This window comes from Sinocyclocheilus rhinocerous, unplaced genomic scaffold (assembly GCF_001515625.1).
Source record: "Sinocyclocheilus rhinocerous isolate Xijiao unplaced genomic scaffold, SAMN03320098_v1.1 scaffold857, whole genome shotgun sequence".
NCBI lineage: Eukaryota > Metazoa > Chordata > Actinopteri > Cypriniformes > Cyprinidae > Sinocyclocheilus > Sinocyclocheilus rhinocerous.
Window position 1 is genome coordinate 335,852 of NW_015632715.1, and position 27,689 is coordinate 363,540.

At 38.3% G+C, this 27,689-nt stretch overlaps 1 protein-coding gene across 2 annotated transcripts; it reads right to left on the minus strand.

The window, feature by feature from the left end:
* Positions 1–11,664: 11,664 nt before the first annotated feature.
* Positions 11,665–25,411, minus strand: LOC107742772 (sal-like protein 1). 2 transcript variants are annotated; one of them, XM_016555812.1, is made up of 3 exons: positions 24,551–25,411; positions 14,798–18,207; positions 11,665–13,485 (listed from the first exon to the last, which is right to left on the minus strand). In XM_016555812.1, exons 1-3 carry the CDS (start codon positions 24,621–24,623, stop codon positions 13,045–13,047), a joined length of 3,924 nt encoding a protein of 1,307 aa, XP_016411298.1. In that variant the 5' UTR covers positions 24,624–25,411; the 3' UTR covers positions 11,665–13,044. The 2 variants fall into 2 exon arrangements, with proteins under 2 accessions (XP_016411298.1, XP_016411299.1); XM_016555813.1 differs by lacking the exon at positions 11,665–13,485 and adding an exon at positions 13,497–13,840.
* Between the last annotated feature and the right edge of the window lie 2,278 nt (positions 25,412–27,689).

Sequence of the window (27,689 nt, forward strand, 5' to 3'; positions counted from 1 at the left end):
TTACATTTTCCTATTCCTACTTTTTTTCATGTTCATTTTCAGTTTTTAACAAGAACATTGGGCAGCATGTGTGTCTAAGATGTTGCGATTTGGCAAGACTGGTGTTTACTAGTTCCTCCACGACCGTGTGTGTGTGTGTGTGTGTGCACAGATGCAGAAGCTAGGTATGCAATGTGTATGTATGTGTGCTAATGGTGTGAGTGTGTGTCTGAGTGTGTGTGAGGTCTGAGGTGTCATGTGACAGCTGTACAGGATGGCATTTCTTTGACACTAAAGAGTGTGAGCAGCTCTCCGGAATTTAAAATTCAGATTTCAGATTCTGTGCATATGTCGATACGGCAGTCACATCCACACTGTGAGACTGCCCTTCCTTGCCAGGCAATCTGTTCATCTCCAGCCCTTCATTAGTTCTCATCTATTCCTTCTCTCTCCTGGTCTCACACTTCTTTTAGCTACTTTGTAGTTGTACTTATTCTGATCATGTAGCAACTTTTTTTTTCTCCTTAACAGCACATATAAGTGATTATTAAATGCTACATTCACGGTCTGATAGAGTTAATGATTAAAAAACAGTTGACTTAACACTTAGTATGTGTCTTGATGCAAGCAAAGGCCAAAAGAAAATCTGTTAAATAGAAAGAGGAACAGAGAGAGAAAAGGAAAATTTGCACAAAAAAAGAATTATAAAACTTTTTTAAAGAACATTCAGATGTGCAATTCAATTTTGTTACTGATCCACAATTTCACACACCATGTTTTTCCATATAATGTTTGTGTGAATGCAACTACAATGTTGACAGGAAATCCTGTAACAACCCTCATCAACCAATCCCGGCTCAATGGAACAGTTTAACAGACAGAATCGCTTTTCTCATGTTACCTCGGGGTACATGATTAACTCCCATTAAAGAGGTCTGTTGCCGATGGTTACCAATGCTGAGATGGTGACCCAACTGAATGTCTGTTGGTGGTGTGGTCTGGACACACACACACACACACACACATGACATCTAAACATACACACTACTATGAAAGCATATAAATCCTGTGATAGACTAAAGTTATTTACAATAAATAAATTTTTCACTGTCGTTTGGCTGTGCTTTCACTTTTGGTGGCATGAAAACTAGAACTACACTAGAACTACCATAGTATACGTACGGTTGTTTAGAAAGCTCTCATTCTGTGAGACTCCACAAGATAATACGTCAGCTTCTTTCTGGATTATTCACAACAAAAGCAGGTACAGAAAGAGAGTAAATTAAGCAACTCTCACTGAATGATGTCATGAATATATTTAGGGGATTTGCTTTTGAAACTATGACATGTATGTCAATGAATGCACATACATTTCAAAACAAGATTTGTATTTTATATTTAAGATTTGTATTTTTTTTATTGCCATTGCAATATCAAAACAAGGATTTTTATGAATTATGTATCCTGAGAAATTGTAAATAGATCTAGCACTGTATTTCACAAATGTGTGTTTGTGTGTCTTTCATTGTATTTTTACTCTCTGTGTGGGCCTTTATTCACCTGACTTACCCAAGAGATTCTCTTTATCTTAAAAAAAAAAAAAGAAGAAGAAGGTTATTTCATTCAGCCGTCTGGCTTACAGCTTTGAATATAACTGGCTCCATCTTTCCCTCACAGAATTCATGCTTCACTTCACTCCAATAAAAGCTGGGCCTGGCCTCCTGCAGAATGGACCCTGGTGACTGTTTGGAGGCTATTGAGAACGTTCTCCGTTTCATACAGTCCCACTTACAGCTCAACGTTTTCATTAATGGTGGTGAGCGCATTAACCCAGGCCAGCACCCAATTACTGCCAACAAGGGACTGATCCGTCTCAGAGCGCAATCTGAAAATGTTGTCATGCAAAAACAGAGCAGAAAGAGAGAGAATTAGAGAAAGAGAGGGAGGGGATTGAGGATGGGATGGAATTCTTTCATTAATTTAACACTCATTAAAGCTTGGGAGGTAGAGCTGATTTTAAGTCTATTAGTTCTGAATGCAGGTGACACTGACAGGACCTCTGAGATTCCTCAATCTGACCGAGTGGGGTGGTTGTTAAAAAAAAACAAAACAATTCTGTATACTCTTTCTTCCTCTCTATCTCTCCCTCTCCCCGTCTCTGTCTTTCTTTCCCTGTAGGAAAATGTACCAAATCTCCATCCATATTTAATCACTGCCATCTGACATCACTTAGGGGTTATGTTACAGAAATGTAGAAGTCAGGGTAGAGTTACATTAATATATAATCTAAAACAAAAAGACAAAATGCTTTGAAGGGTCTCAAGACAACTGCACTTTTTGAAGACCCTATCAAATTAGCATGGACCACCTGAGAAATTCCTCAGGTATGTAAAAGTGATTATTGTGAATTGCAGAAAACTCCAGTTTGAGACTGATCATCTATCACTGAGTGAGATGTAAATAACACCAACCGTTGAATATTAAATATCGGAGATGTTTTACGGGTGTAAGTGTCACATGTTCGTGTGTTGAGTTTCATGACATGGCTCCTTGTGGAGCTGGGTGATAGCGCTGACTGATTTGAGTTATGTGGTGAGGAGAGAGGATAATCTTACCTGGGTTAGGCCTAGCTGCCTCCATGGTCAGGGAAGATGACACCTGTCTTGTGTCCGCACTGCTGCTGAATGGAAGCGACTGGACCGAAATATAGCGCTGTAAAGATACAAGGCCTGCATTACTGAATGAGTCACAAACCAACAGTTGAAGATCACAGGCATCGTTTATGTGACAGTGTCCAACACAGAATATTCTGTAAAGTTCTTAAAAATGAAATTAGATGTTTTTATCATTGTTTGAGTCACAGTGGCACTGGCTGCGTAAGTCTTGCCATCCACAGCACAATGTTCTTAGACAAAATAGCGATATCATTTCCAGGCTATCAGAAATGTTTTCATAGTAATGCCAGCTCAAGGGTTGTATTTCACAGCAAATCTCTCAGAGGAACACTGACACTCACACAGCAAACTAAATAAACAGTGATAAAAAAAATCCCCATCGCAGATGCCACAACAAACACACTTACGGTATTCACATACCGCAGACTGTCTCTCTCTCTCTCTTCATACGGTGAAATGACGGCCTCAGCAGATCTATATAACAGTAATTCAACAACATAATCAAATTGTTAGTGCAAATGCTGAGCATCCCATTCTCTTTCCGCTAGTTTCCACAGCACACGCATACACGGAGCAATCATACAGTGGACCAGTGACCACAGGAGGCTTGGCCATTATAGTACAGCCATAACTAACCCTGATTAGAGCCGTATTGATGGTCTGTGACATGCAGTTTGCTAAAATATGCTGCCCGGTCAAATGGCTGCAATAATGAAGTATATGAGAATCACTAAGTTTACTCTGTTGTTTTAATATGGACAGATCGATTATGTAATAAAAAAAGCCAAAGGCCTCTAAGAGGTTTTAAACTACAGGGTGGACACGGTTTCTATTGGTAAGTAAATGTTTTGTGCTGCAGATGCAGAAACTACAAGTACTCTGGGAACAAGCGCAAGCAAACCATCTCTTTAATTCTGGTTATTTATTAATATTTCCTCTCTCTTCATGATAATCATAGATGTTTTTTTTTTAAATATTTTACATTATAAAGGCATAATCTACTTTATTGGTAACATACATCTAACTAGAATTCTTTTTCTTTCTTTTTCTTAGTTTTCTTTTTTTTTTCAATCACTTGCAGAACGCAATATCCCAAAGTGTAAAGAAAGTCTCTTCAGGGCTAATTTAGAACTGTTAAAACTAGGCTTTAGGCAATTAAAAATTAACCTGTGAGACAGGATATTTCTCATTCATGCCAGATGTCCTCAGTCTCATTTTAGCAAGACTTGGATCAAACTCTTCACCCAAACATATTTGGGTCAGTCACCCTGACAACCAATGCATCTCAATCAGTAACACACAAAGCTTCCATACAGGTGTTTTAAATCTTAGCAGGGGTCAATCGTGTTATACCGTAAAGAACCACTGATATCAGTATGAATGTCTACAGGTTTTTTTCCAGGCCCATAAAACAACACTGGAAACTTAATGGCTCCTGTGAGAGACTCCTAAAAAGACCTATCAGGGCCTGTATCTCTATTCCCACCATTCAGCGGTGACAGAGAGAGCTCAGTATCCATTTAGAGTACACGCATACATATTCATGCTGACAAGGTTTATTGCGCTGCCTCATGGACCTCATCGCAACAGGTTAATATTAAAACTCAGCCGTTACTCCTGAGAGCACACTGGAGAGGATGAAGAAGAAAGAGATGAATTAAGGAGGAAATACAGAGAGAAAACAAGAATTAAATGAATACAAGTGTGATAGACAAAAAAACCCGGATCTGGTGCGAAGATTTAAAAAAAAATTGAGTGAGAGGTAAGATTAATGATGAACAAGCGCAAGCAAACCATCTCTTTAATTCTGGTTATTTATTAATATTTCCTCTCTCTTCATGATAATCATAGATGTTTTTTTTAAAAAATATTTTACATTATAAAGGCATAATCTACTTTATTGGTAACATACATCTAACTAGAATTCTTTTTCTTTCTTTTTCTTAGTTTTCTTTTTTTTTTCAATCACTTGCAGAACGCAATATCCCAAAGTGTAAAGAAAGTCTCTTCAGGGCTAATTTAGAACTGTTAAAACTAGGCTTTAGGCAATTAAAAATTAACCTGTGAGACAGGATATTTCTCATTCATGCCAGATGTCCTCAGTCTCATTTTAGCAAGACTTGGATCAAACTCTTCACCCAAACATATTTGGGTCAGTCACCCTGACAACCAATGCATCTCAATCAGTAACACACAAAGCTTCCATACAGGTGTTTTAAATCTTAGCAGGGGTCAATCGTGTTATACCGTAAAGAACCACTGATATCAGTATGAATGTCTACAGGTTTTTTTCCAGGCCCATAAAACAACACTGGAAACTTAATGGCTCCTGTGAGAGACTCCTAAAAAGACCTATCAGGGCCTGTATCTCTATTCCCACCATTCAGCGGTGACAGAGAGAGCTCAGTATCCATTTAGAGTACACGCATACATATTCATGCTGACAAGGTTTATTGCGCTGCCTCATGGACCTCATCGCAACAGGTTAATATTAAAACTCAGCCGTTACTCCTGAGAGCACACTGGAGAGGATGAAGAAGAAAGAGATGAATTAAGGAGGAAATACAGAGAGAAAACAAGAATTAAATGAATACAAGTGTGATAGACAAAAAAACCCGGATCTGGTGCGAAGATTTAAAAAAAAATTGAGTGAGAGGTAAGATTAATGATGTAGACTGAATAAAAAGAAAGTACATTAACTAGGTTCACCATGTACATTTATTCATTTATCAGAGGCTTTTATCGAAAGTGATTTACAAATGAGGAAAAGCACAAGAAAGGTTAAAAAATGTATTGTGTATCCAAGTACAAAGCCCTGCAGTGAGAAAGAGACAAACAGTGAAAACGCAAAAGTGTTGTTTCTAAATTTACAGTAAACTGTTCATATGATAAATATGATGAATACAGATTAATTTTATAATACAGAAAGCAGGTTAAGGCTATTTCCAGCATAATTAAGCAGTATAATTGGAAGTACCAAACTGTTCTTGATTTCAAATAATTAGCAATTAGCAATAATCGCAATTATACTTATAATCATTAAGTATAACCATTTTCCATTTATTATTATTATTATAATTGTATGAATTGTATATTTGATAACCTAATCTTTTTATGTCAAAAAATAATAATACTATATTTGATTTTTTTTTATAATTGTATACATTTGGTAACCTAATCATTTTTGTAAAAAAAAAATAATAATAATAATATATTTGATTTTTATAATTGCATATCCTATCCTTGTATATAATTGTATATCCTAATATATATCTCAAATCACACTACTCATGAGTGATCAAATGAGAACCAAATAGCAGAGCAGATGGGACTGAATAAAAGTAGGCAAGGAAGAATATTTTTATGTATACGTGAGCTACTTAAATGACTGCATACCACAATCAATGAGGCTGATCACAGTGTGTAGAAATGCATACGTTTATATGTGTCTACCACGTAGTTTTCTTTTCTTTCTGACAACAGCTCCTCCATTGTCATTGTACAGTAACTGGAAGGATAGGAGAGGAATGCGTGTCCTTACAGTGCATCTTAAGACACTTTGACGATGAGGAAACGTAATCTACAGGATGACATTAACGGAGGAGTGAGCATCTACCTGTCTTTGAGCCCCATGGCAGACAGTGCAGGCTAAGGTTACCAGCCCTTATTCTGATGGTGAAAGGAACACAATCAACCTACTTAATCTCCCACTGCTCTTAAAGGAAGAGGAAACCGATCTGGGCTCCATTCTACAGACAAACCACACAAGAGTACATGGGCTTCATCTTAAAATGGACCTACACATTAAATTACACTCAAGCACTGGAGGCACAGATGGCCTAAATGCAGCCCTTCTCTTCTTTTATTCACAAGGGGAAAAAAAGGAGGGAGAGATAGAGGGAACTGTTTTCATAACGGACAGTGTCGCCACCCTTGCGGCCCTGAGACTTGGAGAGTGAGCTCTGAGCCCCTAAAATGTAAGGCATTAGCATCAGAATGAGGCTAAATACCCCTCCTGCAATAAAACCCCAACAAAAGAACTTCCAGCAATTTCAGCAATGATGATAAACCCAAGCCTGAGACAGCCATCGCTCTGTGAGAGGGACAAGACCTTACTGTACGCCCTCCCCTCGTACTGTTGGGAGGCTTCTGCAGGCCTGAGTGCACTAATAAAGTACGCACCCAATGTCTGCCCACTGCCGCCTTGCTTTTAGGACCCCACAGTGAGAGTCCCACCTGTCTGTCTAGAGACAATGGCAGCGGTAATACAATATATCTGTGTGTGTGTCGCTCTGTGCCAGGAGAAAAGCTGAAGGAGTGGACAGATAAATGACTTGCACACTTGGACCACAGCCAGGCCCCTGTCCCACCTCAGCAAACCTTGTAGATTGAACCTGTAGCCAGACCGAGCAGAAGACAGAGCCCTGATTCAGGATTTAGCAGGAGAAAGATAAAGAGAGATACGGCCTATAAAGAGAGAATGAGATGGAAAGAGTGAAGAGAAACAGAAAGAATGAGAAAGTTGTAATTTTTTACTGAAATGTTTCCATAGGTGACTTCGCACCTGGTCTAAATTCTGACTTAAGACACAAGGCCGCATAAGCTGTACTAAAATGAGAGTTGTGCAAAACTCAGGGTTGAATAATTGGTCCCTTTCAAATTTTTTTTTATTTGATTCAATAGCATGTATTTTAATTGTAACATTCAAATTCAATTCTGCAACCTGATTGCTACCTCAAACACATTTATTCTATTTTGAAAATACATCCATTTCATTTTGAATGGTGCACTAACTAAAAAACAAAATATTATAAAAATGATCTGCAGCATAACAGCCTTAAACCTCTTTTGTTGTTGTGACATGAAAATTAATATAGTCTTTCATTATATTTAAAATATATATTAACAAAAATGAATTTCATAAAATTGTTTCAGCAATTTTAAATTCGGTCTAAATGCATTTATTCTTCATTTCTGCAGCTTTAAACAGTATGTGTGAACTTATATTTTCATTGTATGCTGCTTGAGATGCAGCTCCTGTTCTGTTCTTGCAGTGTAAAGATGGCACATGTTGGCTTTGATTACTTTGCCATGATAACACAAACACACAAAGACAGGCTGAGAAATCTTCCTCCATGTTTGCTCTTTCAATCTAGAGGTCCTCTTTCAGCCAGCTGTGTATACGTCTCAGAGACTGAGACTCTTTCCTCAGGAAATCATGAACCATGAGAACAGAGGGCGGGAGTGAGTTAAGAAAAAGGGAGAAAATACTGGAGAAGTCAGGATGAAAGTGAGGATAAAGGACAACACTAATAACAGACAACGAACAGATGAAAAACAAAATGAGCAGTGGATCCATGAAGCACAAAAGACATCACTAATTGCCCTAATTGTATCCTTTGCTCCTACACGGCCCACTACTGTCACACTCGCCTGACACCTGGGAATGATTGACAGGTGGGCAGGTGTGGTGCTGAGTAGTGGCTCGGTCGAGCAGCACTTCAATTGTCCCAAATGTGTCTTTGATCTCCCCTGCGTAGACCAAAAACACAGCAGGGAGTCACAGCCAGCCCTCGGGGCTAAAGCCAGTACAGACACTATAGAGCAGAGGTGGGCCCGTTACGTGAAAAGATCGCACACTCTGTTGAGAACTCCCTGAGGCTCATACACAGCACTGAATCCTGTCAGATCTCATAACCTTCCTCTTTGATAAACTGAAACAACAGCCACCTTCCTTATTATTCACTCATTCACACCACACCTCCATAACTGTACACACTGCAACACAAATGCAAAAACAAAACAAAACAATCTCTTGTTACATCAGCCGTTTCTGAGACTGTGTCTTCTTAACAAGATAAATACAGATAGCATTAGTCAACCTGAGGTTTGTAAAGCCTCATTATAGTCTGGTTCTCTTCCACATTCTACCACTTTTATTAAATGTAATGCAATAAATGGCCTATTTTCATAGACTGATGTACACATAATATATTGTTAAATGACACAAATATTACAGTTAACCTAAAATAAAAAAACCTAAAAAAAGTGGTCTAGATGCATTACATACGACATACTGACCTGTATCATAAAAGCAAATTAAACTGATTAATACTCTGAAGCATGAGCATAAATACTAGAGTACACTTAACACTGATCAAACAACAATAAAACATTAGAAACCGAAAGGTGCACTCAGTTCCTTCATCTTTGTGTGTTTTTAAAAATGCACTGCCTTATAAGTCTCAGAAAACGTATGTCCCCTATATTTTAAGTTATTGATTTATTTTTGCACTGCAAGGGAGGGGGTAAAGGGTGTCATTATTATTATTGTTGTTATTATTATTATTTCATTATTTTATTCCCTACTCTCATTTTGTGTCATTATTATTAACAGTGACCTGGTTAGGTGTAAACAATTTCTCACTTTCTCATTCTTTTGTACATAAATGTACAGAAGACCTTTATATACGCAGGTTCCTACAGCTCATCCTGTGTGTGTGTGTTTTAAATAAATACTTAATTTCATATAAAATTGTCTGCTTCATAAAAAAACTATTTCAGATAATGTTCAATTTCAGTTTAAATCACGTTATTAGTCACCCATATGCTTTGAGTTCGTATAAATAAGAGGACAATTTACTCTGCATTGAATAATAATAATAATAATAATAATAATAATAATAAAATATACAACAAATTACAAATATACAGTGTAACGTTTCAAACTCAAAATAAGAACTGCACTGAACTAAAGACATATTTCATAAAGACAGTTTTTTTTTAAGTACATGAACATCTCTTTAGAGTTTCTATTTATTAATTGTGTTATTTGTTCTTTTTTAAAGAGAAAAAATGAAAAAGGGGGACTTTTACTGAAAAGTAGAAAATTACATTTGAATGAGAACTGGATTGGAACATTCCGTTGTTTTTTATTTTATTTTTTTATTTATTGATCGCGTATCCAGCCATCAATTATTATTATTATTATTATTATTATTATTATTATTATTATTATTATTATTATCAAAGGTAAAACAGGTAAAGAAAAAATTAAACGATTAAAATAGCTGTGTCTCATGGCTCTCTGGTTTAAACGGCAATTTTGCCATATCTGAAATTTGTTTTTATTCTTCTGTATCGACATCCTGATGTTAACATAACACATAGGCTATACAGACGTAAAACATTACGTTGTTTAATAATGTTCAACGATATACCACTGCCAAAAAAAAATATCGTGAAACAATTAGGTTTTCGTAATTACATTTACGTTATAATTAAATTATAGTATAGGCTACTGGCCTTAAAAATGTAGTCGATAAATTAGTTTGACGAAAAAAAAAAAAAAAAAAAAACCTTAAGAACTGCATTAGTCCTGGAGCAAAATTTAACGGGTAAATCAAATAACTGTAATTTCAAACACCGATGACAAATGTCACAATTGAGAGGGGGTTCGTGTCAATAGTGTCACTTAAAACTGCGCGCGGTCTGTCATTGAAGAATCCGGAAGCTGACGGGATGTTCAAACAAAGCGCCTGTCTCGGGTGCTCAAAGAGAGAGCACAGATTGAGAGGGGCGGGAAGCCTCTGCCGCTCCCGGACTGTTTGCAAGGGTCATTTAGCATCGCGATCTTGTAAATATTGGGGAATTTAGCCAGCTATAAAATCCGGGGAGGAGGCGGCGTGGGGCGAGAGGATGCAAGCCTCGAATTAAAAGATCCTGCGTTTCAGGAAGTGCAATGGTGTGTTAAATTAAATGCAGCTGGTGAAAAAGCAGGACATATATTTTATTTTAAATGGTGATAGATTGATAGTTATTATTTTTATTTTTATTTATTTTTTATTTTTTAATGCCCACTATTCATCAGTGACATTCCCTTAAACGGTTTATAAAAAGTGGATGAATAATTAACAAGAATCAATATTAAAATTATAACAATATAATAGCCCGATAACAGGATATTTTATGCTTTTGTTGGTGAGGACAAAATCCTGTTAAAAGGCGACGATAAGAAATCCAGAGTCAATGCCACGTTTCGTTTGTGCAGCGCAAAATTAATATAAGTAGGCTAATTTATATTTTTAAAATTATGAAATGTATATATTTACAGTCCGGCTAAAACCAAAATCTCCAGGTAACATGAAATATATATTTCCCATTATTCAATATAACTCAATATAATTCAATTCACTCAATATATATATATATATATATATATATATATATATACACTGATTAAAAAAATATATCATCCAAATAATTGAAAATTATGCCCATTGTTGCTGCCTATATGCACTACTGTCCAAATGTTTGGGGTCGGTAAGATTTTTTTGAAATAAGTCGAATTATGTTGCATTTATTTGATCAAAAACACAATTAAAACAGTAATAATATTACAATTTAAAATAACTTTTCTATTCTGATATATTTTAAAATGTCATTCATTTCTATGATGGCAAAGCTGAATTTTCAGCAGCCATTATTCCTGTCACATGAACCTTCAGAAACATTCTAATATGCTGATTTGCTACTCAAGAAATAGTTCTTATTATCAATGTTGAAAACAGCAGTGCTGCTTAATAGTTTTGCATAAATGTATTTATTCTATTCAATTTATTTAAAATAGAAATCTTATGTAGCATTATAAAATATCCTTGTCACAAAAACACAAACTGACAAAATTGTGCTTTTTCATAGCTCAGAAATATATATATATATATATACTTTTTTTTCAGCTAAAAGCCTATTAACTCAAAGAAAACGGGTTAGCCTACATTAAAAGTTTTCCATATGAGACAGGAACGGTGAACCAATCCATCTGTACAAACGCAGAAAGAAATGGGCTTCTAAAACGATCGATTGTTTAATTAAATATGCTGAAGCCTGTCAACCGCCAGAATGATGAAGTCAGAAATGTGATTTACAGCGGAGCTGCATGTGTTTTAATGAAGCGCTCTGTAATTGCATTTGCATCCTGACGGAAGCGGTCTGACACGTTGAAGTTAAATATGTAACCGACTTTGGATTAACATTTCACACGTTTAATGCACTCTGTCCGGAGAAGAAATCCGTAGTCCATCAGCCAAAGAAATTCTGCCTCAAAACAGGATTATCGACTGGGCAAACTAAAAATGTAAATGAAAAATACGTATACAATTTTAAATTGTTAAAATGGTTGAATAAACTTAAAACAATACAGTACAATACTAATGAATCATCAAGACGGACACTCTTTCTTTTGGAAAACTGATGTATTTGATTATTAGAGTAAAGAATTACAGTATCGCAGTTGTTAGTAGGTATTAAACTGTAGAGAAACTGGGCCCTAAAAGATCTTCCAACTTTTCAAGAAAGTGCATGTAACAGTCCATATATATATATATTTATATAATATTTATAAAAACACTATCGTCATTTGTCCCCTGGCCGAGATGGACCTTGTCTTCGAGTAAGACTATGTACAATTGCTGTAAAGGAATTTGTTGCTCCACATCCGAAAAAAATACTTATAGGGCGCGTCAACACATGATGTGTAGTAGATGTCAAACAAAGACGCTAGTAGCTACCTAGCAGCAGTTTGAAAGCCCAGCAAAACCTCAAAGATCACACAAGGCATTTTCCCCTCCCATTCATAAGTGTGTGGACCTCTTCATGTTGTTATCTAATAACCGTTTATGCTTTGCATCCTATAAGCACAAATAAAGAGTGAGAACTGAATGTAGTAAAAAACAAAGTGAAGAAGGTCTAAATAAACCGCTGAGGTGAAAACCTTTTTTTTTTTTTTTTACTTTTTTGTTTTTTTTAAACTTCTAAGACAGAGAGAAAAGGACTAACCTATGTCCCTGGATTTATGAAATGTTGATATTTCTCAGAGGAAAGTTTCTACACAGCTTGTAAACCAACTAGCACAGATAAGTGTACAGTATTTACAGCCTTACGTTGCACTTTTTAAGCTCTAAACCATTACATGAACATCAAGTTTTGTTAACACATACTACAGATAGAAAATAATTTAATGCCATGGTGAAGTCTTCTACCAAGAAAAGCTAAGTTTCAAAAGCACACTTTAAAACACTCATACAGATTCACTCTGTTGATAAAACAGAAAATAACATAAAAACTAAGTAACTGTTAATATTTCCACTTGGTTTTTCGAGCAAGGTTATAATCACTAATAAATAAGCTCCATAAAACTATAACATGTTGTACATTGTACAAAAAAGCAAGTTCTTTTCAAACTCCTCTTCATAAAGTCTTAATGGCAAGCAAAAGCTGAAAGTTTTTTTCTTGCTTTTCATTCTTTCTTTCATGGACGCATATACTGGAGCATGTGTGTGTGCCAGTTAAAGAGTGTATGTTTGTTCATGAGCACAACAAAAATGATTCTCTAGTTGGTCACTATCTCCTTGTCCTCCATGAAGCGTGTGAAGCGGAAGTGAGTCCCATTCTCAGTGTTGGCCATTTTTTCTAGACCAGCCAGAGCAGAATTGGGCTCAGAGTTATGCAGCTTTTCCATGCTGCCTGTCAAACCTCCGATCGGAGAACTGCCCCCATTGCCTACACTCCCCGACAGTTGAGGGGGCAGGCCTCCATTCTGGATTACAGAGATCTCGTTGGTCTTCATGGCCAGGCCATTAGAGAAAGCAGCAGCGTACTGATTCCAGAAGCTTGTTGGGTCTCCGTTTCCAGCCCTACCGGTTAGGTCCTTTTGAAAGAGCTCAGGGAACTTAACATGGTTGGTGCCAAGGAAAGCGATGGGACCATCTAATGAAAGCCTGCGACCACGCCGTGCAGGAGCACTGTTCCACATGTGGGTACCCATATGTACCTAGTGAGACAGAGAGAAATAAGGAAGTGGAAGCAAAGGGATTAAAGAGTATAAAAACAAAGGATCAGGAGAGCTACAATGTTTATAATTTGGAAACATTAAAATGAATGACACGTGAGATGATGCAATGGAAAAAGCGAAGTAGTATAATAATTAGTATTAAAATAGGCCCACTGGAAGCAGCATTTGTCTAATTATTAAAACAAGGTTAAAATGTTGTAACATTCACTCACTGAGAATGGTGGTCTGCATATGAAACAAAGGGCCTGTGGTAGATGTGTGTTCTGAGAAAATTGCACTGTCCACTCTCATTGTGCTGGACAGTATTGTATCTGACAGTTGCCCCCAGTTCACCCTTGAAGCATGCGATACATTCAGGGGAAAAAGTACCTTGTTTAATTGTTGCAACCCTTAGTGTAGCATTGAACATATGAGGTGTAAATTTATACCTCGATATTTTCACATCCTTATGCTACTTTTGCAGTTTACAAAGCTATTTAGTGATCCCCCATTCCCCATTTATATGATCAACTTTTCAAACTGATAGTGTTAAATGCATTGCTAAATCATTATTAGTGTTTTTTTCACAAAACAGTAAATTTACTAAATCAATATTTTATGCAGTGAAATCAGACTTATTAAAATTAATCTTCCATTTCATACTTCACTAAAAGAGCACATATATTCAGAAAGAAATTTATAGTTTGACATTTACATACTTTCTGAAAATTATGCCTATAGCGAGTCACGTTTCATACAAATTAGTGCAATCAAATATCCATATAAAACCCCCATGATTCTGTTTATCTGTGTGCTAGGCTTTTTATTCATTGCGATCAAAGAGAAAATGTTTTTCATGAGATAAACTCTGGAAAAATAGTGAGCGTGCCACTGCTTAGGGTGATTGCTGCTGGTAACTGTGGTTAAAGCCTGTTAAGTGAACCATTCCTGGCTATGTTCCACTAATTTCAAGCTCAGGTTTCAGCCCAATATTCATATTAATTTGATGACTCAACATTTCCACTTCCTCTTTATTATTTCTGTATACCTTCATATATATATATATATATATATATATAATTTTTTCTGCAATGCTGATCTATTTCTATACCTGCTTGTGCTCCCCCATACCCTTATTATTCACAACACATTCTACTTATTTTCCCTCATCAATACTTGTTTATACGGTCAATAACTATTTTGGCTGGCTTTTCACAAACATGGATAGCAAAATAACATCAAGTAAAATTGTCAAATAATGTATTTCATTTTCAGACAAAATCATTTTCATCTTATATACACCAGTAATTACCTTGAGATTTCCTTTGGTGGTAAATGCTCGTCCACAGATGGTGCAAGCAAAGGGCTTTTCTCCCGTATGGGTTCTCTCATGGATTTGCAGGGCACTGGAGGAGGAAAATGTCTTCCCACAAGTGGTACAGTAGTGCTGCTTAGGCGTCCTCCGTGGTGGGGCAGCCGAAAGTACTGGAGAGGTGGAAGCAGATGAGGGCACCAGTGCTGAGGTCAAGTCTTTTACTTCAGGTTGAAGACCATGCAGAAAGCCGTTGACCTCAGTATTCATCATAGAGGACAAGGGTCCAACAGACAGAAGGGATGGAGTTGGGCTGGAGGCAAGACTGGTGTTAGGCTCAAAGAGCTGGGAGGGCAAATCTCGCATCTGGTGGGTCAGCACATGTTGCTTCAAGTTCCCCTTGGTGGAAAAGCCCCGGATGCATACTGTGCAAATGAACGGTCTCTCTTTGGTATGGCTTCGGTAATGGATGTCCAAGGCACTCTGGCAGGCAAATGTTTTGCCACAGATGTCACATGCTGTATTCTTCAAGATGCCTCGATCACGGAAGGGGAAAAGCATACTAAGAGGATCTTTTGATGAGTTAATTGAAGTAAGATCCAGAGCTCCAGGACTGGCAGAATGAGACCGCATGAGACCCGCACTAATGTGGTCTAATGACAATGCCCTCTGCTGCCGATCCTCCAGACTAGGATACTTTTGCTGTTGGATAGTACCATTAGAGGGTGATGGAGCTTGCATGGAAGAGGTAGATTCAGAGACAGCTGGACTTCCGGCACTTTGGCTTTCGATGTCGCCTCCAAGTGAAGAGGAGTCATTTGTGAGTCTGTCTCCTTCCATTACTCCGTTCTCCACTGATTTTCCTTGATCAAAGTACACTTCATCTTCAGCTCCCTGGTTGGCCCTCTTCTCCTGGCTCTCCATGCCTAATGACTCTTGTGGAGTAGGGGATGAACAGAGGCTGTCTTGAGATGCATCAGCTGACTTTGGTGTGTCTGGAATGCTGCTGTCTGGTCCATCATCAATTCCTTCCATGTTTTCATCTGAGAAGTTGTCCAGATCATCAAAGTTTCTCTCATCAAATGAGCCAGCATCGGATCCCATGGATTCTGGATAGTTGTCAGGAAGAGGGGTGTTAGGGATCTGTCCACCCATGTGCATGCGAATGTGCTGCTGAAGTACAACAGCATTCGTGAACTTCTTCTGGCAAATAGGACAAGAATGCTGGACCCTCAGTGGCGGCATAGCTCGATGGACACTGTAATGAGTCTTGAGGTTGCCCTTGGTGGTGAAGGCACGGCCACACACTTTACATTTGAAAGGCCTCTCCCCGGTGTGTATGCGGTAGTGCATTTTGAGTGCACTCTGGCAACTAAGAACACGGTGGCAGATAACACACTCATTAGGGTCTGTTACTTTCCTGTCGATGTTCTCAACGAGTTGCTGAAGCTTAGATGTTTCTGAACCTTGGAGAGGATCAAGGAGACCCCCAAAAGGAAACTTAGCTTTGAACTGTTCTGACATCAGGGGCATGAGTGGGTTAGTGGCCATTGGAGGGCTGTTGGAGGTGGTGTACTCAATGGTACCCTCCACTGCAGAGCTCATGTTTGTCGTTAAACTGGATGAACGGTTGATTTCTTCAACTTTTTCATTTGAGGTAGGCAGGATTGTGCTCTCACCTTCTTCCAACACACTATCTGTGTTCTTCATGGGTGCATCAGCAGGACCTGAGTCACTTTTAGCAGAATGAGAAGGGCTGCTTATAGCCACTGAGCTATTATCTTCCTTCTTGATAAATGGAGGCAGGCTTGGTATAGTTGGTGGAAGTAACAAGCCAACAGAAGATGTCAGAGTCGACAGAACAGGTTTACTATCCAGCCAGCTAGTCACTGGCTTCTCATGAGGCATAGACATACCATAGGGAATACCAGTACTCGTAGGAATATTGTCTAGATGCTCTGGGACAGGATATGGGTTCATATGAATGTGTGGATACTTCTCTTTATGACGCTGAAAATGAACTTTCAAGTTACCACGGGTGGAAAACCGGTTGCCACATATGTTGCATTTGTATGGTCTCTCACCTGTGTGAGAACGTAAGTGAATCTGCAAAGCACTGTCACTACCAAACACCTTGCCACAAAACCTGCACTTATGCTTGAAAAATGTATCCTCAGAGCTACTCTTCGGTTCAAAAGAAGAGACATTAGGTGGCTTGCCTTTTCTTTGCTGAGCAAGTGCAGCCAGTGAGTTGAGATCCTCAACTGTAGTACCGACACTGGGCAGTGCACTGGAAAATATTGGGTTGCCTGGTGGGGGCTGAGGTAGAAGGTTATTAGCCACAGGATTCAAAAGGCTTCCCATTGCAAAGGTTGGTGTGGATGACTTTGCAAGTGATGGATTTCCTAACTGTGGATGCAAGCTTCCTGCATTACCTGGCCTTTTGTCTGAAGGTTGGGCATTAACTGTAACTGGCCCTGGTGCTCCAAGGTTTTGAGATGACTCTCCCACACTGGAATTGTTCTGAGGTAGCTGCACAACATTAGCCATCTGTTTCAAACTGCTAATGCTTGCAGACTGGCTAGCTATGCTCTGTGCTAACCCTGCAGCAGCTGCCAACTGTTGAGACAAATGGGAACTAAGAGTGGTTAGTGGGCTAGTACCTGAACCTAAAGTCACATGGGAAGAATTAGGCGGTGCTTGGAGCTCAGGTGACTGTGAGGCTAGCAGAAGAATCTGGTGACGAATCTGCTCGATGAGCTGTAGCTGATGGATCTGTTGCTGCTGTAGGGCCAAAAGCTGCTCCATGAGGGCTGGCACAGCCACCCTTTGCCCTCCTGCTCCTCTAGTCTCTTGAGAAAACTGGGCCACAGCCACTTTGGTGCTTTGTAGGTTTTCAATAATGACGTTGCTGTTGATCTTGGAAAAATTCCCCAGCTCAGTCAAGTTACCCAGCTGAGGTAGTGAGGCAGAGATGACAGAGTTCCCCAGATTGGACCCAGTGCTACCCAGAGCTCCATGGCTGCTTCCAACACCACTGAGTGGGCTGCCAACTGCCATACATCCACTTCCATCATTATGAGGTGCAGAGACTCCTGACATCTCAGTGTCCATGGCCTCCTCTTTGTCAAGTAGGTTCTGCTCCAAAAGGTCAGTCAACTCTGCTTGATCTGTGTTATTAGTTGTATCATTCATCTGCTCATCAGGATTATGAGGAGAGGAGCCTGGGGAGAAGGTTCCGGAAGGAGACACTGGATTTTCATTCACAATTAGAACTAATTGATTCTTAGTGCAATTCTTCTGGTGTTGTTCAAGATCCGATAGTTCAAAGAACTCTGCGCAACATCTGCTGCAGACATGGGCGCCCGAGTCTTTACAGGTGGAGTCGTCCGGGTTGGTCTCTGTGTCCCCTGCAGAGGAAAATAAGAGGGGGGAACATGGGGATTAGTGAATAGAGACGTTTTGTATCTAAAGAAGCAGCTTTATCTGTTCAAATTCTTTTGTTGTTAATCTTCTGTTAATCAGTTTAATGCTTATCCCCCTCATACGTTCAAAAACAACCATCAAAAAATAAACAAATACCAAATAACACCAAGAAAAAGGCCTCCACACTATGTAGAGCTATGATGAAATAGGATAAGAAAAGAGACAAAATCAATAGCACTTTTACAATATTGCTTAAAAGTGATCTTTGAAGATGTGTATCAAAGTCCCATCAATTCAACCACCTTAGGTAATCATTTTCTTCAGATAATCCATCAAAACATAAAAATACTATGAACTGAGAACAATGGGCCCTAATTAAATTTCATAGAGGGCCATTGATTTCCAATATTTCATACTCCTCAATGTCTACATGTCCACTAGGCACAAATCAACCATTTGAAGGACTTATTAGACTTTCAATTTGCTGTCAACTTTGCTCATTTTCAACCAACTGCAGGCATCTTGGACAGGTTATCCCTGTCACTAAACTAATTTGTATCCAGTCAGCCTGCAATCAGGATCTGACAGGAACAAGTAAGCCTTTGGCATTCAGATTGCTACGCACTCTACAGGAGCACAGAAATTCACTCATACCAGGCTAAGAATGAATGAAGTAATTGCATGATCATCTCATTACATTATTTGGAATACTAAATAATTATTCAATCAGTAGGAACATTTGTAACTATTTTTAGGTGATTGTTTATGCAGCATTTTCAATGCAAGCATATAAATACAAAAAAGTAAACTATTACTGAACATTTGACTAAGCAAGAAACTCTTTGCTTTATTAAACAAGTGTAAGTGTACAGTAATAATATCACATGCCAGAACACGTGATGATTTTTATTAAAATTATACAGTGGAACAGGTTGAAACTTCTTCTTAAAAATAAACCATAAGCACTTGCAAAAGAAAGCGAAAAAAAAACTGTTCTGTTCCCTCCCTCCCTTCTTTTAGGGCTGTGGCCTTTCTCCAGTTTCCTCATTCTTTCTCACCCCACCTCCTCTCTTTTTGTCCCTCAAAAATCATGCTGTTTAACATACAAGTTGATTTACAAATTGCAATTCTCTATGAATCCCACTCATTGTGGGGCTTTGCTCTCAACATTTTCATCATCATGGAGATTCATTTGCAAATGAAACCCCTGCAAGAAGTGTGTCCCAGCCCTGTGGAGAGACAGGATGGCTCCCCATTGTTCCCCAGCATGGGAGTGTCAGAGCAGGGGAGAGGGGCGAGGACCCAGCCTGCTCATCACGGCTGGCTCTAAAGCAGATCCTGTTTAATTCAGGGATTATCTTCCCCCTGTGTCTCTCTGAGCTGGAACATCAGATAACGTTAAAGTTGCCATGACAGTAAAGCCGTGTCTCACACAAACGATGTGTTGCCCAGATGGGAAAAAGTCGACTTTTTTGATGAAAAAGTTTTAATATTAAAAGTATGTTGAGTTGAGGGTAATGAAAGGGAAAAACCGAATTTAGTGCAGGATAGGTAAAAAGATTACTTGGGAAGAAATTAAGGATTGATGTTTAAATCACATCACATTGCTTATTAGAACAAATTATTAATTTGTTTTCAGAAAATTATATATATATATAACTGATATTAATAGTAATAATAATAATGATGCACACTAACAGTTGCTGGTTTATTTACAGTCATATAATGTAATGACAATTCAGTCCAAAAATGAAACTATTTAAATTTATTCAGTGCTTTTTGGTAAGCAAATTTCAGTCACTTCATCTCATCACAAAATAAAAATACTAACAAAATTTATTCTCGCTTCCTCAGTAAATATGTGCCGCAAGAGACTAAAATATGAAAAACAGCAAACATCTTTGGAATGAATTCAATTTTTTTTGGGGGGGGGGAAACAAATTGCTATGCACAGTAATTGATATTGTATCCTTAAAAATGCATAAACGTTACATCACCGTGGACTATTCAAATGTAACAAAAAAAAGAATTTAGAATTATTAATTTCATTATAATATTTTGAGATTTAAAAGACTTGTTTTCTTAGAAAATACATATTCTAAAATGTTGACATTTGAACTATCAATTTCCAAACAATGATTTGACGAACATCACATGACATGTGAATGATGAAATAACTTCTTGACATATCTGTCCAAATAGACATTTTGACACATCCTCTGACCTTAAAATAAAGCATGCGCTTTGTTCTTCATGTAAACACTGGTTCAAATCTGGTAAAAAAAAAAAAATGACATCTGCATTCCCAAAAATAAACAGAATAGCATTTGAACAAATAAATTAACATTTTAAATAAATATTTCAGTTAAAAAAAAAAAAAAAAGATAAGCCAATTGAAATGAGTTTTAAAACACATTTCTCAGATGAAAAAGCATTAATACTGAAAAGTTTAATTATACTCAAACGTCAATGTGCAATGGGCAGCTTACAAAGCCAGATGTGTGTCTATACGTAGTCACTCTAAAGTACATGGAAAGCATGAAACGACACTAGTTTGTGAAAGCTATTGTACACTGTGCATGGCTGTCTGCTGTGCTGTTGATTAGTGAGGCAGAGCTAGTTTTGATGAGAACAGTTCTTTACAGTGTGATGGCTTTGGGTCATCATCAGCATGCTACAGAGCAGGTCAAAGATCTCATCCCAAGCAAATCAAGAAAGAGAAAGGAGAGAGAATTGGTTAATGTGGTAAGTAAAAGAAGAAAAAAAGAATGACTAGAAAAAAAGAGAGGATAAACATACATGAGAATAATTTGTAATGTCTACGTTACTTTTCTCAGCTGCAGGCGCCTTGCTAGTTGTGACTTCGAAGAGTGAGTTACCGTTTACCCAGAACCTCCTTGTGTGTCCCTTACTATCTACCACCCGCCCTCAACTTTCCTGCTTTCCCTTAGCGTCCCTCCCTCACTTTCTCTCTCAAGCCATAGAAAACGTCCTACTGAACACTAGATGGTGTGGCTGGGAAAGGCTTCTCTGCTGGTCACCGAGCCCTCATCCTCAATTCTTATGACATGCTCTTAAAAGGATGAGTGCGATAGGGGACTAGAGAGAAAATAAAAAATAAAACACATCGAATCTACTTCCAAAACTTCCAAAAAAAATGACAAGATACAAAATCCCTGTTGTTTGTGATGCTTGTGTGTGTGTTTTGGAGGGGGGACCTCCCTGACAATCTCTCTGGGTGGGTGTGTGGCAAATTTGCTGAGGTGAAAAGGGAAAGCAGCCACATTGATCTCAATTCACATCACCCCCCACCTCCACACACACACACCATCCCAGAAAAAAGTAAGAGTCCCTGTTTGGCTAGCTATAGCACAGCATGGTGGAGGTCAGAGACATGGTACACATGAACACATCGTGACCTGATCTCTCCTCGCCTCCCCACAGAGGGAGCCTGGCAAAGGTTAAAAAAGCTCTACATCCCACCCTCAGTGACAGGCCAACAGGGACAGACTACTCACCTCAGTCTAGCCGTAATACTGCTTTCTAATACCTCACACAGGCCGCAAAGCATAGGGAGAAAATTAGCCTCTCTGCTTTAAGTTTTTCTCAAGTGAGAAAACACCAATGAAGTTTATCTGTACTTATTAAGACCTGGTCTACACCAAATGTTAAGGAAAAAAAGTTACCAAGCAATGCTTAAGTCATGAAGACAGCAATACATTTCTGAACTCTGATGTACAGGTTATGCCTTTGCCTCTTGCTTTGAATGAGCTATATTTGGCGAAAATGTGAACTTGGTCAGCTGACAGCAGTTGACAAACACTGCCATTCACTTCTTTATTCAATTTAAAAGGGAAAATCCAGCAATGCCATGATTTAGAAAATCTGTTTTCTTTTCCTTTTCTGAAATTCTAGCAGTAATCACATATAATTCACCTATGAATGCCTTTCGCACGTAAGTCGCCAAACAACTGCTTATGTAAATCTGGGCCTGTTCTCGTATTCATTTTTAATAACACCGAGCTGATTTCTGTACATCTACGTTCTCTACAAATTAAAAGGGATATCTTTTAAAATAAGGGGATGTACTGAGTTTTGCATCTCAACACACAGAACCACGAAAATCAGTATTTTAAAACATACAAGAAAAAAATAATCTTACGCTTTAACGATTATCACTGATATATATTTTTCTTATAAGCAAACATAAACATATTGCAAGTTTAAGGAACGCCTTTGAAATTAAAGTTGTGACATCTAAAAGCAACTGGTGTCTATAGCGGCCCATGATCTGTAATGAAAAGCAGTTTAGTTTTATTTTATTTATAACCTCAGAAATCAAATGGATTTAAAGTGAAGAGGAGGAGCGTAAAATAACGTTGCTGTTTACTGCAATATTAGAGAGCTAAGAGTCGTGTTATGCCAGTAATTAATGTTTCTTTATGTAGGCTATCTTACCAAAAGATTGCCGTAGAACGGTCATTAAAATAACGGTGTGCAATATTTCTATCGCCTATAACTTTCCCTTGTGCGTTAACGGTATAAGTAGGTCACTTCTGTTAATTCGTCACATGTTCCACAACGGAATATTGAAAATGGATTTAACTAAAAGCTGAATAAAAATAAATTGAAGAAAATTATTTGGATCTAGTTTCGATATGGTTCAAAATCCTTACCTCTTCAAGGGTCCCATTCTAATAAGAAACATGATAGCCTACAAAACGCTGAGTTAAGCAAGAGATAGGACAGTTCCCCAAAAACACCCCGTTTTAAAATGGTTCAAGTAAGACACTTTACTGATCAGAATGTTCAGTATGCCCTTTAAATTCTTTTTATAGCTCGATGGGACGTGAGACGGCCTTTGATAAATGCAGTTTGAAAGTAGTAAAACAAGTATAGGCTTAAAATTTGTAGTCAATGACTGTTGCAAAACCTTTAGTCACTGCCTGCCTGACTTCAGAAACAGAAATGTTCAAACACTGACAACTATGAAATTATAAAAGACTACATTTAGTACGAGAGAGTATTAGGGGGGAAATAATTCATATAATTATAGGCTTGTTAGATCGTTATTTTAAATGTCCAAAGAAAATAATATTTTTCACTCTTATTTGTAGTTCGAAAAACGCGTAATATGTGAAGTAAATGTAGGCTACGTTTTAAAAGCTGACAAGGCACTGTATGAACGATGAGTTTGGTCACAGCGTGGGACAGTGTGTGTCGGAGCTACATGCGGGCTACTAGCAAGTTAGCTCTTGATCATAAAACTTATTTTAAAACTCAATTAAAAGCAAACGAACGAGATTACATATTGGTGTAAGTTTTCAATAGCCCTCTAATGTATAAGAAGGTACAGCAAAAAATAATATGACGTGAAAATAGAGTAAATTATATAAGAGTATAGTCATAATAGAAAAGCTCGATTACATGAGATTATGTGATTTGGTTGTCCGATCGCCCGTGACTACATGCTAATTCAGTTTGAATGTGCTTACTCATCACATATGACAAAGTTTAATAAAAAATGGAAATACTGGAGGAGAAAATTTTTAAGAAAATAAGTTTCGCCGACGTCTCCGCCACCTTTAAGGACGCATGACATAGCCTAATTTTCGATATCGGAGTGTGATAGGCACAGCTGGTCACTGAGATAGCATGATGTAAAACTATATACAAAGAATCGAAGAAAAATAATCGTTTAATTAATACGTTATGTTGTTTCAGTCTGGATTTTGGCGCTGCTGAAGTCTAGATATGCAATATCCTACAGAAGAGGGGAGGAGGAGGAAAAGCTGAAACCATGCGAATCCCCACTTGTGTGGGCAACTTAAACGGGCCAGAACAAAACTAATTCTATGAGCTTTAACTTTCACCAATGAATACTGTTGAATTTTGTAAAATCTTTAATAAATAAAATAAAACGCGAACTTCACCTAGGCTATATTATAGTCTACTTTCTTTCATAAATTAACTTGAGACCAACTTAAAAAAAAAAAAAAACTTAAGAATGGTATAAAGGGATTATTAAAAGAATCACGCAGACCTAAATGAAACGTGTTTTTGTTTTAGCGCAAATGTGATAGTTTCGAGTAGTCTAAAACTTTTCAACTGTAGGCTACTTAAATGATAGAGCTCTTACAGCGAGTCCTTTCAGTAGCACAAATATAAAGGGAGATTACGAGTATCAATTCCTTGTCTGAGATTAAAAACGTGGGAGAGTCACTCTAAATAGGTTAAAACAAAAATAATTAAAAAAATAAAGTTAGAAATCCCCTTTGGTAAAAAGTGCAGCGCGAGTTTATGTGTGTAATAAGGGCTTGAACTCACCATTGTGCTCGGTTAGGACCAGCTGCGCGTCGGACTGGAAATGCTGCGGCTTAGCTTGTTTCCTCCGCGACATGCTGGCTCACGCATCAGCCACGAAAGAATAAAAAATTACTATCAAATCTGCTCAAAATTACGAAAATCGAGCCCATCCACCGCGCATGTGTCCTGTTATGATTATCAATAATGCCTCGCGATTAATCATGGGAGGGGGGTGGAGGGGGGCCTCTGAAAGGCGATTGGCACCTTGCCAGCCCCCTATTCAAATGAAGTCTCTTTAATCAATTAGCCGCTGATTTGCTGGGGACTCTTGTCTCTCTTGCTGCTCCCACCCAATGAGTTGATCCGTGTGGAAGAAAGGCTGGATTTTCCAACTCCCTTTAGATACAGTTTAACCCTTCTTAGCAACCATCTGGTGGCTACGTTCGAGCTTAACTTGGCCACTACAGGAATGTAAATTTCTCTTTCGAAAGACCAACCGTATCTTTTGATCTTTCTGGGCATCAAACTGGTGCTCAAAAGTTGCAATTCACCAAAAAGTGTCCGGATAGCCAAACTCTCCGCCAAAGGTCTTCCAAAGCCTTTTCCGTAGCTTGACGTTTCAGAGCGTATCGCGTATCCTCGTTTGTGATTGGCATTAAAGCTGTTGTAATTCAGCCCCTGGATGATCGCAAGCGCACCGTTTCTAAGCAAGTCGTTCTTTCCTCAAGGCAACGGTGTTCAAAGTAGGTCGGTCAACGGAGTTTCGTGCGTAATGGCAACTATCGGTGTCTCGAAAGTCCAAAGAATGTATCAAATGTCCCAAATCAGATTCATCTGATTATTGCCAAACGGGATCAACACGTTTTCATCACACGCCGCATTCAGCGAACAAACAAACTTTAAGGGCCCATGCAGAACGGTGAGAAATCCTCAGCCCCACCCCTCTGTTATAGGGAAAGAAGAGAGGAGTAAACGGACGTGTACTTTTGGTTGAGAAAAAAATGATATAGGAAGGAGAAATCAATATACTACTTACATTTAAAGCATATCAGATTATGTCTGTGTTTTAAAGTTATTTAGATTGTTTTATTTCTTTATTAAACGTATGGCCTATAACGTATTCCCACCTGTACACATTAAGTGCATGAATTTTTTTTTTTTGAAAACATTTTTCATAACACGACTTTCCTCTAATTATTTTCCTTTCTTTCTTTCTTTCTTTCTTTCTTTCTTTACTATCTCTTCTAACAACTCATATAATAAATTATGAAAAGTCCAGACAAGGCAACAACACCTGAAAATCATATCGTGTCATAAATGCAGGGATATGGACCGTGAGAAGGAGGGACTATTGTGAGAGGATCGATGCTCGGTTAATTGATGTGCGCAAGACGCTATAAATGAGATTCCCCGCGCGCGCTCGGACAATCACCCCGTGAATGACACTAACGGCGAGAAATTTGGGCTCTGACTCGAGAGAAGTCAGGGGTGCACCACAAGAATGGGGGTAGGGGTTAAGTGAAAGCGCTCAAACACTCCCTCCCTCCCACTATTATGCGGCGGCAATTAATTGGCAGGGCTGACAAATGTTTGGAAATATTATTTGGGTGACACCGCGTTACCGATGAGCACGAGTGCCGTTTTAAAGTTAGACATCTTCCTTAGACATGAGAACATTTATTAGGACCATCCGAATATGAAACATCTAAATCTTTAAGATAGCATTTTTCTTATATTGAGCAAAGAACAAGTCAGGACTCTTTCTAGAGCGCAGATGCTCGCGCTCACTTGGGGTGTCACGCGCTAATCGATAAGAAGCATATAGCAGCGGGAGCGCGTGGGGTCATCATTCACCATTATCACTGACAACCGATAATTGATCATTCCACAGAAACAGAGGGCGTTTGACCGCATAATTGAATAGCATAAGCAGTATGGATGATTTTTTTTTTCGCCTTCGCGTTTGTGGGCGCCACACATCACCGTTTTATGTTTTTTTTTTAATCTCTTTTAAAAGAGTCCCCTTTTGTAGCAGAGTTCAACATGTAGCCGCTGCACGCTCTGCGTGGAGCATTACAAACAGATGGATCACACTTTCAATAGGATCAAGCCGAAACAGTGGCGAATGTGAAGAAGGACCTTATAAAATGTTAAACTTCATGTCACAGGGAAAAGCGCGTTCTCTCTGCATCCTCCTAACTGTTGAGCTATAAATGAAAGATGTTTCTCTTCACTCTTTCCTCTTGAGGAATTTGATGCTGCTTTTCTATTAGGCTGATTTACACTCTGCCTGTTGGAGGTAGACGCACGACTGTTTTAAGCCCCGTTTATCCACATTCATTTGCGCTCGATCGCTTTTTGCAGGATAAGAGTGGAATGCAAAATACGATGGGGCATTCACAGTTAATTAGAGATGGGGACAGAATAAAAATAACGGACGAATCTTGACTTTGAATTATGGTTATGAATTATTTCTTGTCCTTTAGACAGTGGACAAAGTTTATGTATCTGGTGCTGTAAACTGTGATCTTGTCTCTATGACAGGCGTGATGATCATGTCAAGCGGCAGACAGTCGCCTCCTGATGACATCTACCATCTGTTATCAACAGATGACGGGGATTATTGCAGCCACCGAGGCATTTTCTACTGTGTTAAGTTCCAGACCTCAGGGTGCGAATACTTTATATTACAAATAAATAACATATCGTTTATTTACCTCAGCTGCTGCTCTGTGTCAATAATCAGTTAACTGAACTTATGTGATCAAAATTGAAATACATTTCTATTTTGTTACGCAAATAACTTTTATTTGCATCATTTCATTAAAGTAATGAACAACAGAATAGGCTGCTTCCAATATATCAGACTGATTTCAAATATGACTAAATATGATATAAAGTTACCCTCTGATTTTACAGACACACCTATACACATTCATAATATACGTATATTTACACAACATTTCTAAAGTCACCTTTTTACTGCACATACAGATATTGTATAAGGAAAAGTGTCAAACATTTTTTTTTAAACTTTAGATAGATAGATAGATAGATAGATAGATTGTATGCCTTAAAATACAGTACCTGGCCTGGCATAAGACCATAAATTAAAAGATCACTGTGGAGCTATTGTCCTCTAGTGAACCCACCCTCACAC

Coding starts and splice junctions, on each gene's coding strand:
- LOC107742772 (XM_016555812.1), bottom strand. CDS start 24,623: ATGTCGCGGAGGAAACAAGCTAAGCCGCAGCATTTCCAGTCCGACGCG. Junction 18,208..24,550: donor GGTCCTAACCGAGCACAATG/GTGAGTTCAAGC, acceptor TTTCCTCTGCAG/GGGACACAGAGACCAACCCG. Junction 13,486..14,797: donor CCACCAAAGGAAATCTCAAG/GTAATTACTGGT, acceptor CTGTCTCACTAG/GTACATATGGGTACCCACAT.